This window comes from Gekko japonicus, unplaced genomic scaffold (genome assembly GCF_001447785.1).
Source record: "Gekko japonicus isolate JY-2015 unplaced genomic scaffold, Gekko_japonicus_V1.1 scaffold1727, whole genome shotgun sequence".
Lineage (NCBI taxonomy): Eukaryota > Metazoa > Chordata > Lepidosauria > Squamata > Gekkonidae > Gekko > Gekko japonicus.
Window position 1 is genome coordinate 140617 of NW_015161451.1, and position 16325 is coordinate 156941.

Below are 16325 nucleotides of genomic sequence, written 5' to 3' on the forward strand. Positions count from 1 at the left end.
CGGAGGAGAAACGGCCACCAGCTCCTTCGCTCCAGCTTCCCCTCCTCCAGCCAACACCAGGGGTGCAAGTCTATCTTTACATCGACTGCACAGAAGAACTGGTCCAATTCTTGCTCTTTTCCCTCCACAAATTAATCTATCAGAACTTATTCGGCAACATTGCCCTCGACATGCATCGTCCGCAGCTGCTGACAGGGAAAATAACTGGGGATAGACTTGTATGGAGTACGGCTGTTCCCCCAAATGCAGCCAGTCCTGATGGCTGGCTCCCAGGCAAAAAGTCACGTCAGCAATGGAGAAGCTGGAGCTTGGGGGCCATGTGACTGCAGGCGTGGTTTCCAAACTTCCAGCCTATCCCCAGTTGTCCCCATGACAACCAACAAATTGGACACACCTATGTCCACTCCAATTGGCTGATGGCCACAGCTGACTGAGACTGGGATTGGACTATAACTGTTCAGACCCAATGAGAGGGACTCTCTCTGTCCCTTGCTCTTGTTCTGCTCTTGCTTCTGTTGTTGCCTGTTTGTTAAGCGCCTGGCCATGTGCTCTCTGGAGGAGACAAAGGACTGCTGTGTGCCTTAGAGCACATGGGGGGCAAAGATGGGATTGTTCCTAAAAATCCCTTGGCACCTAACTGGACTGTATCCTGGACACTTCTGGAACATGGATATCTCTAATGTTTAGTTGAGCTGCGGTGGCTCAAGTGGTTAAGACGCTGAACTGCAGGCTGTGGAAGGTCAGTAGTTCAGCGGTTCAAGACCCGGGTGCCGCAAGACAGGGTGAGCTCCTGTCTCTAGTTCCAGCTCCTGCCAACCTAGCAGTTCGAAAGCAAGAAATTGCAAGTAGATAAACAGGTACCACTTCGGTGGGAAGGTAACAGCGTTCCGTGCGCCTTGGTGTTTAGTCATGCCGGCCACATGACCACGGAAACGTCTTCGGACAGCGCTGGCTCTTCAGCTTTGAAACGGAGATGAGCACCGCAACCCTAGAGTTGGATTCGACTGGCTTTCGAGCAAGGGAACCTTTACCTTTACCTAATGTTTAGTTAAGGCAAACAGCCCTAGCTTTTCTTGTTTTGAAATCTTATAGTCTAATTGCAATACTCTGAACTGAATAAAAACTTATTCTTGCTTCTAACTGGTCTTTGATGTTGTAACTGAGATTCCAAGTCTATTTTCCTGTGCCTGGCTGGCTACACGCTACCATTGACCATTAAGAGTGCATCTCTGAGGAGTTGCTAGTGTGTTCTGTCCCAGAGGCTAACCTAAAGGTTTGGAATCCCCTCCCATGGGGAAAAGCCGGGACTAGTTAAAAAGGGATTCTGATGGCATATTGTTCTGAATCCAGAGAGGGTACCTTTCTGAGTTGTTGTTTAATGTATTGGGAAAGTATGGGCTTCCCCCCTTTCCCCCCTCATTCCTGGACAGGCTTGGGGGGCAGAAACCTATACAATGGTCCATGCTGCTAGAGCTTCCTTTGCTTTCACCCTCACATGCTCATAGTTTTCTTTGTGCAGCTTATAATTTTAATGTTCAAAATACTGCAATATAGACAACATTCAAAAACCAATGAAGGAACTTCAAAGAGAAACTCCAACGGGAAATTGCTGAATGAAGAACAGAAGAACCACCCCTTCTGGATCACAGCAATGATTTAGCACCCTACTTCATACAGTAGGGCCCGGAGGGCCAACCAACATGGAACGGAGGCCAAAGCTTTCCCCAGACTGCCAGTCTTCTAGCGCTGGCTAACACTGGCAATCCAAGGTTAATTGCCTCTGGAGTCTGACAACACTGGCCGGGAACTCATCAGCTTTGACAGTTCTTTGAGTCTTGATGGGTGTTAAATCTCTCTATATAATAAAAGCGTTCTGGTGGTGGCACTCTCCAGGACATTCAACACGCTCCTGAATTGGTTGGCACCCTGGTGTGTCACTCACAAGGCATCTGTCTCCACTGCCTGCGTTGCTGCCTCTGTGGGCGTCATCCCGCCCACAGAGGCGGCACCCAGCATCTCACCCTCACTCTTCTTCAAGCGGACATACAGGTCGGATGCTCCAATGGGCAGGGGCCTCAGCCCCAGTGCGCTGCTGCCGCGGGTGTCTTCTCCTGAGTGCGCGTAGCCAGCCGGGCTGCGTGTGACCCGACGACGAACGGGCCACCCGCTCCAGCGTGGGGGGGGGCTTGGACCAATCCTGCTGCTGCTGCCGCCGCCCTCACCTGCACGCATGTAGTCGCCTGGCCTGTGTGCGACCCGGCAACAGACGAGCTGGCCGCTCCAGCGGGGGGGGGGGGCCTCATCCGGATCCAGCTGCTGCCATCGTCCAAGCCCTAGCCCGGCTACAGGTTGCCGGCTGGGCTGTGACCGGACGATGGATGCGCCGGCCACTCCAGTGCACGGGGGGAGGGGGACATCAGGCCGAGCCCAATCCTGCTACCGCCGACTACCAGCAGCTGCCTGGTCTCTCACTCACTGGACGGGGGCCAGCCCGCCGCCAGCCCCGAGGCTGCTGCAGGTCGCTTGAAGCCCACTGCCTGCACCTGGCCGGCAAGCCACTCACAAGCCGCTCCCTCACCCCCGGACTCCGAGGCGGCGCAAGGGGGGGGGAGACCGGGGCACCTCCGTCGCGCCATGCTAGGGCCCGTTGTCTTCCTCCACAACGGGCTTTGCTCCTAGTCACTTCGTATATGTGTTTGCTGTTGTGAATGATCACCACGCTTCTCAGATACTCTCCAGTTCTGCAGAGAATGATCACAGTTCAGGTCTTTTAACCTGGTGGCAACAACTGCTTCGTTTTTTCTTGCTGTGATGAACTGGGCTCAGGTCTCCGCAGGTGGCCTTTTAAATCTTCATAGTGCCACAGGCCCTTCCCTTTGTTTCTGCTGCATCAGACACAGCGGCCTTGCTGGACTGGCCGGACCTGGCCACACCGCGTTAGCAGAGAGAGAACGCTGGGCACTGCCACGGACACCCTCCCGTTCTTCAAGTCCTGGTAGCCCTCGCTCCTCCAGTGCAGGTACCTGCTCAGCTGGCTTCTGAGAAATTATCCCGCACAGAGAACGGTCTTCTTTCCAGTTGCCCGGGGGGGGGGGGGGGTCCACACATTTCAAGCTAACCAGTCAGAAACAGAATGGCCTCACAGACACTCCGCCTTTCCGGAACAGTCATCCTGTGAAGTATTGAGGTCTTAATTCTATAAAGGGGGCTGCGAATGACAGGCCTTCTATGGGGGAGGAAACGGCATGATGGAAGCAGCAGCAGCAGCGCCCTGGTCTTCAGCAGCCCCATGCAAACAGCGCTCAGCCCAGCACCAAAACCGCATGCCGTGCCAAGAAAGATGGCGGGAAGCATACAAACGGCAAAAAAAAGGAATAAACACCTGTGATATGGAGGATGGGATGAACGCGGCCTCGGCAGGGACTGGCAGTGCAGAGACCATGGGAGGAGAGAGAGGCACCGCCTCCTTTGCCTAAAATCATCAATGGAGAGAGGTCAGGAGAGAGCAATGCAACACAGACAAGCACTCACACATGGCAGCCGCATGAAGGGGCAGCAGCCCAGGCGGCTGGTTGCTGTGGAAGCCGCTCTCTGGGAGATGCCCACCCTGCCGGAGAGGCATCCCTCCCCCCTTCCTCCACGGCACACCCGGGCAGCCTCTCCTCCCTGCCCACAAGCCAAGGGGAAAGCCAAAGTGGTTCCTCTCTAAGACTCACCCCACCCCTCCCCACCACATGGCAATCCGTTTCCCGGGTCTGTTTGAGGCAAGACTCCAGATCTGATCCAAAGGCCAGAAGGCAACCACGGGCAAGAATTTCCAGCAGTGAACCACCATCGGATGGCATTCTGAACAACGACTGGATCTATGACTTTGCATGTGCCCCACATGGCTCCTTTACTTTAAGAGGAAGGGAAATAAGAACGTCCCACTCATAACAGAGACCGTGTGCGGCCAGTGAAGAGAGCAGCCGTGCAGCATCTGGCGATTTCCAGTTGGCACAAGAGCTCCACCATGTGCCAAGGACCACCCACCCCCCGGCACAGCAACACCCACCCCCTCGGTGCACTCCGACACGGCTCCGTTCATGGGTTACGCACGTAGAGATATACCCCAGCAAAAGCATTCTCCCCTCATGCAGAGGTCTAGTTTCAGTGCCCAGACAACCTTCATCCTGCAGCTAAGCTCTTTCACTAAAAAACTCATCAACACTATTAAGAGATCTAACAAGAGTGAAAGTGAGAATTTGAAGAATGCCGCACACACACACACACACACACACCATTTATTTACCCTCCCCCCCGCCTCTCTCCCCAATGGGGGCCAAAAGCCGCTTACAATGCTCTCCTCTCCTCCACTTTATCCTCCAGACAACCCCCCCCCCTTTGAGCCCGGAGAGGCTGAGCGAGTGCGGCCAGACCAATGCAAGACAAGTGAGCACACTGAGTCGTGGGGGGAGCAGCTTCCTCTGACCTTTAGGGATGTGTGCATGGGAACCGAGAGAGAGAGAGAGAGAGAGCTGTTAAACAGTCAGGTGAGATGTGCCAGTCCCAGGAGGAGGAGGAGGAGGAGGAGCTGCCGCCTCCTGGCACTGATATCCGGAGGTGATGGTCTTCCTCCTCTGAATGCGGGGTCCCGTGAAGGTCTTTCTTTACATAACTCTCTGTCTCTCTCAGCTTCTCCAGGTTGGCAAATCTGGTCCCTGAGAGCAAAGAGCTTCAAGCGCCAAGTACAAACCCACAACTTCTGTCCAGTGGGCAAATAACTCTGCCTGACCATTCTGAGGCCACAGCGCTCACTTGGTGAAACTGGCCCGCCTGACAAGGGAGGCTCCCACACTTCCATCGGTCTGTACAAAGGTGTGTTTTGCGATGGCCTTTCTATACAGGGACAGGGGTTGCAGAAGTCCAGACTCAGTCCCATGGGCATGTTTATAGAGGAATTAAGGGTATATTAAAATGGAATGGTTCAGGAGGGCATTTTTAAATAACAAATAGGGCCGTGGCTTTACTTGTGCCTGGAAAATCTACAAGAAGGTTCCTCTCCCAGAGACTTTGTTGATTATATGTACTGTCCAGTTCTTATTGCATTATTTTGTAATGTAATCCATTTTATCAAAAATTTTTCATGTACTATATACTCTTTTATTTGCATTATTTCTCACCTTTCTCACTGCTTTATATTATACGATTCTATATTATATCATACTTATACTTCATATTATACTATTTTATTGCATTGTTGTTAGATTTCTGTGATCTGCCTTGCATCTCGGTGAGAAAGGTCGATGAGGAATGAAGAAAGATAACAGGCAAGCAAGAGAAGAAGTGAACAGTGACTTACGAAAGCTCATACCCTGCCAAAATTTTTGTTAGTCTTTAAGGTGCTACTGGACTCTTGCTCTTTTCTACTGTTTAAAGCAGTGGCACCTTAAAGGCAAACGAAGTTTCATTCTGGGCATAAGCTCCCGTGTGTGTGCGTGATGCAGATCTGAAGAAGTCTGCACGACCTTGAAAGCTCCCACCCAGAACTAAACACTTCTTAGTTGGTCTCAAAGGAGCCTGGATGGACTCAGACTTTGCTCTGTAATGCTTCAGGCCAACAGGGCTGCCCCCACCTGGATCTGTTCTTTAAAGCAGCTGTGGCTTACGGAAGGGTGTCGACACAGACTCCTGCTCCAAGGAGAGGTAATGCAATGAGCACGCTGAGTCTTCCTCCCTCCTCAATACTGAACGTGGACAAGAGCTTTGCTTGCCTGTTCTATTTCAGGAAGCTTCGTCTCTTTGGGGGGAACGTCTCCGATCAGCTCCTGTGCAGAACTCCCCTGTTCACACTCTGTCGGGTTCTGAATCAGGACCCATGCCGACTCAGGCTGGCGGTCCGGGGGATCTCCGGGGTCCCTGGTGTGTGTGTGGGGTCTTTCATGTCACCTCCTGCCTGATCCTTTCAGCTGAGGGACAGAGGGTGAATGAAGGGATGTTTATTCAAAATCTACCCCACCCAGAAACTAATCAGCCAAAAGGTGAAGTTGCAGATATTGGGGTGGGGGTGGGGTGGGGGAATAAGCTGCAAATAGGAAAAGCTTTAGAATGCTACTACCTAGTAATTTTTCATCAGATGTTTCTGAAATGTGTTTCGATTACGTCTACCTGACTGATTATTTTGGACTGATTATGAGAGCCCACGAGGCTGGCTGCCTTATACTGAATCAGGCCCTCTGGCTCCATCAAAGTCAGTATTGCGTACTCAGATAAACAGCAGCTTTTCTCCAGGGTCTCAGGCAGAGAGGTCTTTCCCATCACCCACTGCCCCTGGTCCTTTTAACAACTGGAGATGCCAGGGACTGAACCTAGGACCTTCTGCATGCCAAGCAGGGGCTCTCCCACTAATTTCAGAATCCTCAGACAAACCGTCTCGACCAGGGGTCATTGCCAAGAAAAAGAGGCGCAGCAGCTCCTTTGCATAGCTCCTTTGCATATGCCACACACCCCCTGACAAAGGGCAGGCATGGGGAAGGGAAAGAACGGCATTTAAAAAACCCCAGGCGGCGGGGGGGGGGGGGGGCTCCGCAGGCCTTCCCTGGCCTGTGTGCCTGGGCGGGCGGGGTCAGGAAAGGTGGCGCGGGGCCCCGCCCCCGGCCTCCTTTCTGCCAGAGCACCGTTCTGGCACATTCCGGCAGGAAATGACCCCTGGTCTCAACCCAGGGCCCTCAACAGGGTGCCCCCACAGGCTCCCCACAGCCCCTGGCAAATGTTTCTAGAAGGTGGCTGGGGCCAGACAGAGCTTTTGCCCAGCATGGCTTCAGGCCTTTTAAAATGCTGCTTCGGTAGCAGCTGCTGCCACAGCCCAAGGGTCCTCACTGACTGACTCCAAGCAAGATAAAACCCGCACGTCCATCCCATGAAACAGATCTCCTGCCTGAAATACTGAAGAGTTTCCTCCCACTAATGGGAGTTCTGCTGGTGAGACTCTTCCCTCATTCCACTGGCCAGCGACTTTCTCCCTCCCTCCCTACCCACTGGCAGAACTGGACTTCACTCCCGCTGCTTTTCTGGGTTTACAATAAATACACATGCACACACAGAGGAGAACTTCCCTCGTGCCTCAAAAAGCAGTCGAAAGAACCTCTGAAAGAGACCCCACTTGACAAGCTTTATAAATAGTCCGGCAATCGATGGGGGGGGGGGGTTGCGCACCGAGAGCCTTCTTTCCCCCCACTGAACACAACAAGAGCTCAACCAATGAAATGCCAAATGTCTCTGCTGATCCCGCCCACATCAAACACACACACACACACACACACACACACACACAGAGGGGGAGGGCCTCCCCTCCCCCTCCCAAGCAAGGAGCTGCACTAGCCAGGCATGACCAGAGAAATCACAAAGCAGGGAGGCTGGCCCCCCTGGGCCTCCGAGCCAGCTTACCTTCTCCCCAGAGCCACTGGGGCCTGAGCCACCCAGGCCTCCGTCACCACCGCCTGCCTTCACTTTGCCCGTGCTTTTGGCCGGACTCTTCCTCACGCTGTCCCGCAGGCTGGTGAACTTGCCTCTGTGCTTCGAAGGGCCAGGCCACGGGGCTGAGAGGCAACCGGCCCGCCCACCGAGAGCCGGCAGCGGCTGCACACTGAGACGTCCTGCAGCCCAGGGGCCACCTGCACAGCCGGCCCGTCCGAGAGCTCCGGCTTCACAGCCGTCTGGAGCCTCGCAGAGACACCTGCGCAAGTGGCCATCAGCAGTCATCCGGGCACCCCGGCGGAGCCCCTTCCAAGTGTGAGAAAGGCAGAGGGAGGCAGGAGCGGACCCGGCAAAATGCCCTCCCCGTCAGCAAAGCAGATGCCCAGGCAGGCAGGCAGGCAGGCACGCAGGCACTCTCCGGAACGAGGGAAGCATTCCATTGGGCAGCCCCTTTGCCAGGCAAAGATAATCAATGCCTTGCAGAAAATGGAGAGCACAGAGCGAAGGTCACCGGGCATTTCCACAGCTCGCTGTAGTGGTTAAGAGCGACAGACTCCAACATGGAGAACCGGGTTTGATTCCCCACTCGTCCTCCATATGCAGCCAGCTGGGTGACCTTGGGTCAGTCACAGCCCTCTCAGAACTCTCTCCGCCCCACCTCCCTCACAGGGTGTCTGTTGTGGGGAGAGGAAGGGAAGGAGATTGTAAGCCACTCCAGGAGTACTTCAGGTAATGAAGAGTGGGGTATAAAACCCTACTCTTCTTCATCTGCAATTTAGGAGGAGCTCCATTACAGTGCAAGAATCAACAGAGCAAGCGAGACTGAAAACAGGTAGTTAAGCACTGTCAAATATGCTTGTCACACTATTTCCCAGGGGGCTCAGCAGCTCCCTACGTAATGCTGCTCCCTTCTGCTCCAGCATAAATCAGCCTTGCGCCTGTGACACGGGTGTGTGTGGCGCACTGTGCACCCCCAGAACACTTGAGCTGGGGAGGGACCGACACAGCAGGCGAGCGTGGGGAGCCCGCCCCTCAGCTGAGCATCCTCTTTCTTTTGCATGAACCTGGGACCTCCCACGGATCAAGCAGGCACCTTCAGTCTACACTTCATGCTCACAGACCAATGGGTCGTCATAAGCAAACAAGTTTGATAGTCCACGGGGTACGGAATAATACAATCCCAAAAGACAGAAAATAACCAAGCAAACAGAAATACTAAGTACAAGGAATAAAATATACCATTACGGATAAAAGTCATTAAAAACCATTGATAAGAATTTTCCCACAGCAAGAGTTACGCCAGATACCTGGCAGACTGGTGTGTGTGTGTGTTTCGATTTGCAGAGATAACCACCAAGGGGGAGAGAATGACAGAGGTTCATAAACCAAGCAAGGGGCAGAGAGAGCGATCAGAGAGGACTCCCCCCCCCACTCTCACAATACTGTAGCTAGGGGGCACCCAGGGAACTCGATGGGCAAGAGGTTCAGGATGGATAAAAGGAAGTGATTGCAGCGTGGAGTTCACTGCCACAGAACGTAGTCATGGCCACAACCACAGATGGGTTTACAAGAGGATTACATAAATTCATGGAGGACAGATCCATCAGCAGCTAGTGGCCATGGTGACTAATGGGAACCTCCATATTCGGAGGCAGTAAAGCTCTGAATACGAGCGCTAGGAGGCTGTGTGAGACAGGGTGCTGGACTCCACGGACCCTCGCTGGTCTGCTCTGGCAGGGCTCTCTCCTAAAACGTCCCCCACACTTTAAGGTCCAGAGGCCAAATTTTTCCAGCTAGCTTTCAAGCTGGCCTCCAGGGATGGGTGGCAACGGCTGTACGAACGGCACCGGCCACAAAACAAGGAGGATTTTCCTGAGGAGAGAGACTCAGCGACAGGCCCGCCTGGCAACAGCCCTGTTTTGGAAGACTGGAACCAGGCAGAAGGGGGGCATGAAAGGAAGAGGCACGGAAGATTCCAGAAGGCTGCCCCTCAGACACTGGGGGGGAGGGGAGGGGGGGTCCCGCTCTCGGGGCTGTCCTGGCTGGTGAAGGAAATGCGGCTTCAAGAAGGTGGCCTGGGCAGAACCAGCACCCCAAGGAAAGAGGGAGATTAGAATCAGATACCCCCCAAAGCTTACTCACAACCGGAGAGAGATGTCTTAGAGGGAAGGGGAATGCATTTGTTTATTAAATCCTTTAAAAATTTATTCTTTGCTTAGCGGTGAGATGTTTTGCATATTCCCCCCTTTGCCTTTCTGTAATCAATAGCTTCCATTATGCCAAGGGCTTTCTTTCCCCCCCCCTTCTGAACTGGCATTTTATTATGGCCATTCTGCCCCACGTAACTGCTGAATGTTATATTAAAGCTCAACCAACGTGGAAATACCCTGCCCTAGACTGCAGCTTGCATTCAAGGGAAAGTGCCTGTTACCACTAAATGGATGAGACGACCACGGGTGAGGTTTCCTAGCTGGCTTAGTGGTTAAGAATACCGGTCTAGGAGACCCAGGTTTAAATCCCTCCTCGTGCCATGGGAGCCTGCTGGCTGGCCTTGGCCCAATCACACTCCCAGCCTGGCCTACCCCTCAGGGCTGTAAGGGAGAAGGCTGCAGGCCACTTTGGCTCTCCTCCACCGGTGAGAGAGGCGCAGTATAAATGAACTAAATAACTTTTTAAAAAATGATTCTGCTACTGGCAGAGTGTTGGACTGGATGGGCCATTGGCCACATCCAACATGGCTTCTCTTATGTTCTTAATTTTGGGGCTGGCTCACAGATCCAAAGAAAATTTGTCAAGGCCTGCTTGTCAGATTCGGGCATTTGACCAACTGTACCTGTTGTATTCCAACCCAGTGCAGTCACACCTGTTATGCATCAACCCAGTATAATCATGCCCCGTGTATCCCCTTCACTCCTGGCTCCCAACCATTTGCTATTCCTGCGTCCTTATCACTTGCCCTCGCCTGCCACCCTTGGGGGGGGGAGTGAATGCCTGCAGAGGGTAGGGAGGCCAGCTTCCACGGCGCCTCGAAGACACCTTTTCACAGGGGGAAGTGTCCTTGAAGAAGAAGAAGAAGAGGAGATTGGATTTATACCCCGCCCTTCTCTTGGAGTCTCAGAGCGGCTTACAAACTCCTCTCCCTTCCCCTCCCCACAACAGACACCCTGTGAGGTGGGTGGGGCTGAGAGAACTCTGACACAAACTGCTCTTTTTCAAGGACAGCTGTGCCAGAGCTTGTGACTGACCCAAGGTCACATCAGCAGATGCAAGTGGGGGAGTGGGGAATCAAACCCGGTTCTCCCAGATTAGAGTCCGCACACTTAACCACTACACAGAAGTAGAATCTGTGTTTGGCTAGTAATAGACCGTGTATCTTTCATGGTCTTTGTAGTGTTGCTGACCTGTGTGAATGGAATTTTGGGGTTTGGAATTACATGCTGCTTTCCCGCCTTGGCACCTCAGTCCTGACAAAGAGTCTGAACCCACCGGCATCTCAGACCTCTAAATAAACCCTTTCCCCAAAGGAAGCGTGTGTGTGTGTGTGTGTGTGTGTGTGTGTGTGTGTGTGTGTGTGTGTGTAGAGTGATCTGCCTGGGAACCTGACACTGCTTTAATAATGCTAACCCAGCTTGGTTGTAATTAAGTAGTGTAACAACTCGTAGTTTGCTTCTCTCACTGAGTGGTGTTTAAACACACCTCTGTCGACTGCCAGCTCAGTGCAACAAAAATGTAAATGGGCAACGAACCATTTACTACTTAACTCGTTCCATGGATTTATAAAAATCAAAATAAAATAGGCTTTTATTCACTGTGACTGTATTTACTGAGATATGGAATTTGCACAATGTAAAATAATAAATATACACACGTCCAAAAAGTAAACGCAGGCTTGTAGCCAGATGAAAATGCAAGCGCGTTGGTCGGAGGTATGCCTAGCGCAGGACCAGGTCTGCAGCCGCTGCGGAAGGTGCTTCCTGGGAAGGAGGTTTCTGAGGAGGCCAGGAGAACAGTCTGCCAGGTGTGACTGGCTCACCAGTTCTTGAACGACACTGATCTGGCCAGGCACACCCACCTCTTAGGGGATGGAAGAAAGAAAGAAGAAGAGGAGGAGCTGGGTTTTATACCCCACTTTTCTCTACCTTAAGGAGCCTCAGAGTGGCTTACAATCACCCAGACCTTTCTGGCCAGGGCTGGGGGGGGAAGGGGCGGGGAGGCCCTGCACATGGCAGGGCTGGATTTGCCAGGGGAAGGGCCGCTTGTGCCTCTGAAACAACAAGCAGATGTATGCGGGGAGCTAAGAGGAAGCTGAAGACACAGCCAAGATGTAAGTGCCGCAAATGGACCAGAAACGGAGGCAGAGCTGCCGGGAAGAGATCTTTGGCTCACACGGCTGACTGGAAACAAAGACGGGCTCCGCAGGAAGCACCTCGCTGTCCACGACGACGGACAGACACAGCTCTCGGCCAAGCGGGTGGATTCGGGGCAGGGGCCGGGCTGCAGGTCCTGAGGAAGAGCTCGGCAAGCTGCTCCTCTGCTGAGCAAGTCAGGGGCACAGCAAGGAACAGGCTAGCCTGGGACGCCAGACGGCTGCGGCCTCCCCAGCCCCGTGAGAGCAAGGGAGGGCAGGCACGGCGGGGCCGGGACTCTGCCTCAACGGTGCACAGCCAGAGTGTGGCGCAAAGGCCTGGCTGACCTTTCCACATCTGACGACACATGCCCTCAGGGAGGAAAGACCATGGAGGGGCCCCCACTCCACAGACTGCAGAGAGCCACACGGGCAGGTCCCATCAACCAAGGGAGCCACATGACTGCTCTGTGCGCCCCCCCCCCGACCCAGATGAACAACCACCACCAGAACTACAATGTCGCACCGCTCTGACCATGGAGGGCTGTCTCTTCCTTAGCCAGGCCTGAGCATCTGCCAGATGGGGAAAGGTTTGCAAGTCAGACTTGTGATACAAAACAGTGTGCAAACTTACAAGCCCTGCAGAAGTCTTTCCTAGGTTGGATGCTTAAAAAAATAATTCTCTCCGTTAAGTTCCCTTCAAGTTTCACTCAAGTCCTGCTGGAGAAGGGGTGGGGTCAGAGCACGTGTTCTGCAGGCAGAGTTTCATTGTAGGGGACAGCACTGAACAGCAGCAGCAGCAGCAGCAGCACACCCCACTCCAGCACCGTCTTCTGACTTGGACGATGGCCGTGAGACCGCCGAGGCACCAAGCACTCCCCGCACCACCACATCTGCTGCTCCTTTTATGGGTCACTCTGATTCGGTTCCTGTGACGGGTGCAGACGGGGATCCTGGGGTCTGCGAAGGTCACCACTTAAACTTCCAATCCTTGCCCATCCTGGGTACTACGAGCATGTGAAGAAAGCACACAAATGAATCCCTGATGTCAACTGTGAATCAGCCACTGACCGGGGGGGGGGGGGCCTTTTCCTTGGGCCCTGCAACAGGCGGCCATCCCCAAACAACAGCCCTCTCCAGGGAAGAATGGCCAATGACCGCCTGGTCTCTCATTGGCTTTATCAGTCCTGTTAGTTTTGTCTTGGTCTCATGGAATTACCTCAGTTTCCAAACAAGCAGCCCAGTTTCCCAGAACACGAGGTGGGTGCCGTGTCAGAGAGCCACTGAGTATATCGCTGCTCGGTACCACGAGGAATTTCAGGCAGCCGAGACATATTCCGTTTTAGGGACTGTTCACTAACGGCTTCTGTCTGTCACTTCAGACAGAACCGTTTTAGTAACGGTTCCCTGATGGAATGTATTTAACCCTTTCATACAGAAACGCTTCTGTCCCGTGTGGGAGGCGTGGCTGAGGTGCTTTCACTACAAACGGCTTCCAACCGGTCTCTAAATCCTTCCTACCGCTTCTGAAGCGCTATGGGGTGCTGTGTGAAAGGCCCCCGTAGCGCTTCCTGCGATGACCGTTCTTCTTGCCATGCCCCTTTTTCTCCCCACACGCGATCATCCTCTTTTCTTTAATGTTCTATTGGGAGCTCCCTGGCGCTGGAGCAGGACTACAAACCAGCCCCATCGAGATGCCTGGACTCCATTTAAACACACTGACGTTCGCTGCTGCATCTCAGCATGGATTTTAAAACGTAATTTCGGGGCAGACATTGTATTTATCATGTCTGTTTAAAGATTAAATCACTAAAAATAGCAATAAGCACAAATGTACCAGGACAGCATGAAAGAGGAGGAGGAGGAGGAGGAGGGACTTTACTAGTTTGGGCTCTGATGAATTAAAAAGCACCAGAATGGCCTGCTCCCTGGGTTTCAAAACTGTCCGGTTCCCTCCCCCCCCCCGCGCTTGAATTCTGTATCCAGCTGAGCTCCTTGTCGCCAGGGGACAGCAGCAGCGAATGCCAGGGTATCTAAATGGAATCCAGGCACCTCAATGGGGTCGCTATGGCGCTGATTTGTACTCCTGATTCAGCGCCAGGGAGATCGTGCACGCGGGGGGGGGGAGGGGAAGGCAGGAAAAGAAAGCGGCGCAGTTTGAAATGACAAACCGCTTCAGAGACGGCTCCTTACCGGAAGGGAAAGGCTGTGTGAAACGGCCGTCCCTGTACCGGTTTAATCCATGGCGGTACAGTAACAGTTTTAAAAGGGTGACGTGAAATTCCCCCGTGTCTGAGAGCAGGACGAGGTCTAGCACTGCCCTGTAAAGTCTGGCCATCCTCCTCTTCCTCCTCCCGGGCAGCCTTGCTCCACTGCTGGGCTGCTCTTGAGAGAGCCTCCGTGTGTGACCCCCTGACCCCCACCACACAGACTACACGTGGGGACAGATGCCACCTTGGATCCCAGAGGTACAGACACGAGGCCACACAAGCCCATGCCAAGCGGCCCCTGATCTCACGAAGACTGTCAGGTCAAAGGGAAAGCTCTGGACACTGCAAAGACAACGGCACGTGGAGGAGTGTGGGGCTGCCCTCGGCGGGGCATCAGTGGGAGGAGACCACCTCCCGAGGTCAAGTGGTGCGGCCATATTAGTCCATTGTAGCAAAACCAACGAAGGAGTCTTGTGCCACCTTAACAGATTCACTGAAGCAGTGGCTCTGGGGGGGGGGGTAACAGCCCACTTACACGCAGGAGGCGAGATCAAGGCGGGCAGCCGCGTCAGTCCGTTTGTAGCAGCAGAAAAGAGCAAGAGTCCAGGAGCACCTTCAGGACTGACAAAAGTTGTGGCCGGGGAGGAGCTTTCGGGAGTCTCGTGGCGCTCTTCTCCGGAGCCAGCACGGGGCCCCCGGGGGTTCTCCCTCTTCCCACGTCCGCTCTCCCCTGCAACCCACCCCTCAGGGTTATCAACAGGGAAGCCACCGCTGACTTTTTGCTCATCATTACGGCTTTACTGTTGCAAAACTAACATTTACAAAGTGAACAGAAATATACTGTAATGTCTTTTTAAGTGAAAGCCCTGCTATACTAAAAAGAAGCAGAAATCCTCGGTGCCCCTTCTGCTCTAGCAAGCAGACAGGCAGGCCCATGTCTAACTTCTGATATTTATATCTGAAGGCTTGATTCACTTTCCAGATCTGACAAGCGCTGGAACGCTTGGCACACTGGGAGAGGCCCTTCCTTCCTTCCATGCCTACCCAATAACATCCTCCCCCCAGTTTCTATGACAACACCAGGTTGTGACTGTCATGTAACGGAAAACCCACCAAATAAATCCAGACAGCTATATGGACAGTGTCCATCACTTACGACCAAAGAGGGCACAAGCTACGCTGTGGATAAAAGCGTAATACTGAACTAAAATCTCAATGCTGAAATCTCCCTGCTGAATATAATCTCCGTTACACATTGACACATTTACTTTACTCAGATGTTATGATGTTATGACCTTTTTATCTCACCGTTTCTCGAAGTTGCTATCTTAGACGGGGTCAAGCACCACCGTTTCTGCCAAGGTCAGTGGGGTCTTTGGTGAGGGGCAGCTGCTCCCTAGGGTCTCACATCGTCACCAGTGACCCACTCCTACTCCTCGGGACTGGAGAGGCCGGGGGCTGAACCCGGGGCCTTCTGCACGCCAAGCAGAGGCTCGGCCACTAAGCCACGGTGGTCCCTATCCTCCCCTGGTCCTCATCAAACCACCTAACCAAAGCACCACCGTTCACAAATCTGCGATGCGGTAACAAGAGGAATCAGAGCAAACCACGCGGTGAGGTGTTCGGTGGCCAGCCATCCCATAAAGCCGGGTGCGGTGAGCAGGGGTGAGCCCTCCCCACTGCAAGGGGTGCCCCCACCTCGACTAGCCTCCGCCTCCTCCTCAGTGGCCCTTGTGAGGGAGACACATCTTGTAAATCAACAAACAAGCCAGCCAGCCAGCCACCCCCCCCCCCCCCAGCCCACCGCTGTGCCTGACGGTGCTGTTTGGATGATGAATCAGTTTTCTTTTGAAACCACAAGAGTGCTTAAAAGCTTTCCTGCTTAGCAGCCATAGCCACCGCTGCTGCTGTGCTACAATGGCCCATAATGGAAGCCACAGACTCCCCCTTGCTCTGCCTCCTTCATACAGAGGTAGCGGCATTAAGCTGAAGGTGAAGACTTTTGCTTACTCATTTGTGTCTTGGCACCTCTGAATGATGCCATTCCGGGCAAACTCTGCGACCACCACGCCCGCCGGCACTCATTCAGCTTCTGGGCAGATATAGTCTGAACGGCCTTTTCAGCTTCTTTTGCCCCCTAAACGTAAGCAGCTGCTCTGTGTGAAAATGCCAACATAAATCCCGGAGCTGTTAAACTGCTTGATGTAACAGGCAAGCCGCTTGCAGCTACAGCAGCGCCCCCCAATGCTTGCGAGACCCTCATCCAGCCCTGCACCCACCCACCCCACCCCCGCCTGTCACTGGGGTCTTTACTA

The 16325-nt window shown here is 53.5% G+C and overlaps 1 protein-coding gene across 4 annotated transcripts in view; it reads right to left on the reverse strand.

Moving 5' to 3' along the window:
• DLG1 (discs, large homolog 1 (Drosophila)) overlaps positions 1 to 16325 on the reverse strand; it is a 137848-nt gene that overhangs the window by 70172 nt on the left and 51351 nt on the right. For 3 of the 4 annotated variants that reach the window (XM_015429076.1, XM_015429077.1, XM_015429075.1), the window contains one exon: positions 3383 to 3472. The exons of the other annotated variant lie outside the window; for it this stretch is intronic. In XM_015429076.1, the coding sequence (XP_015284562.1) occupies positions 3383 to 3442 (60 nt within the window). In that variant the 5' untranslated portion in view covers positions 3443 to 3472. The remainder of the gene's footprint in view (positions 1 to 3382; positions 3473 to 16325) is intronic. 4 annotated transcript variants of the gene reach the window in all.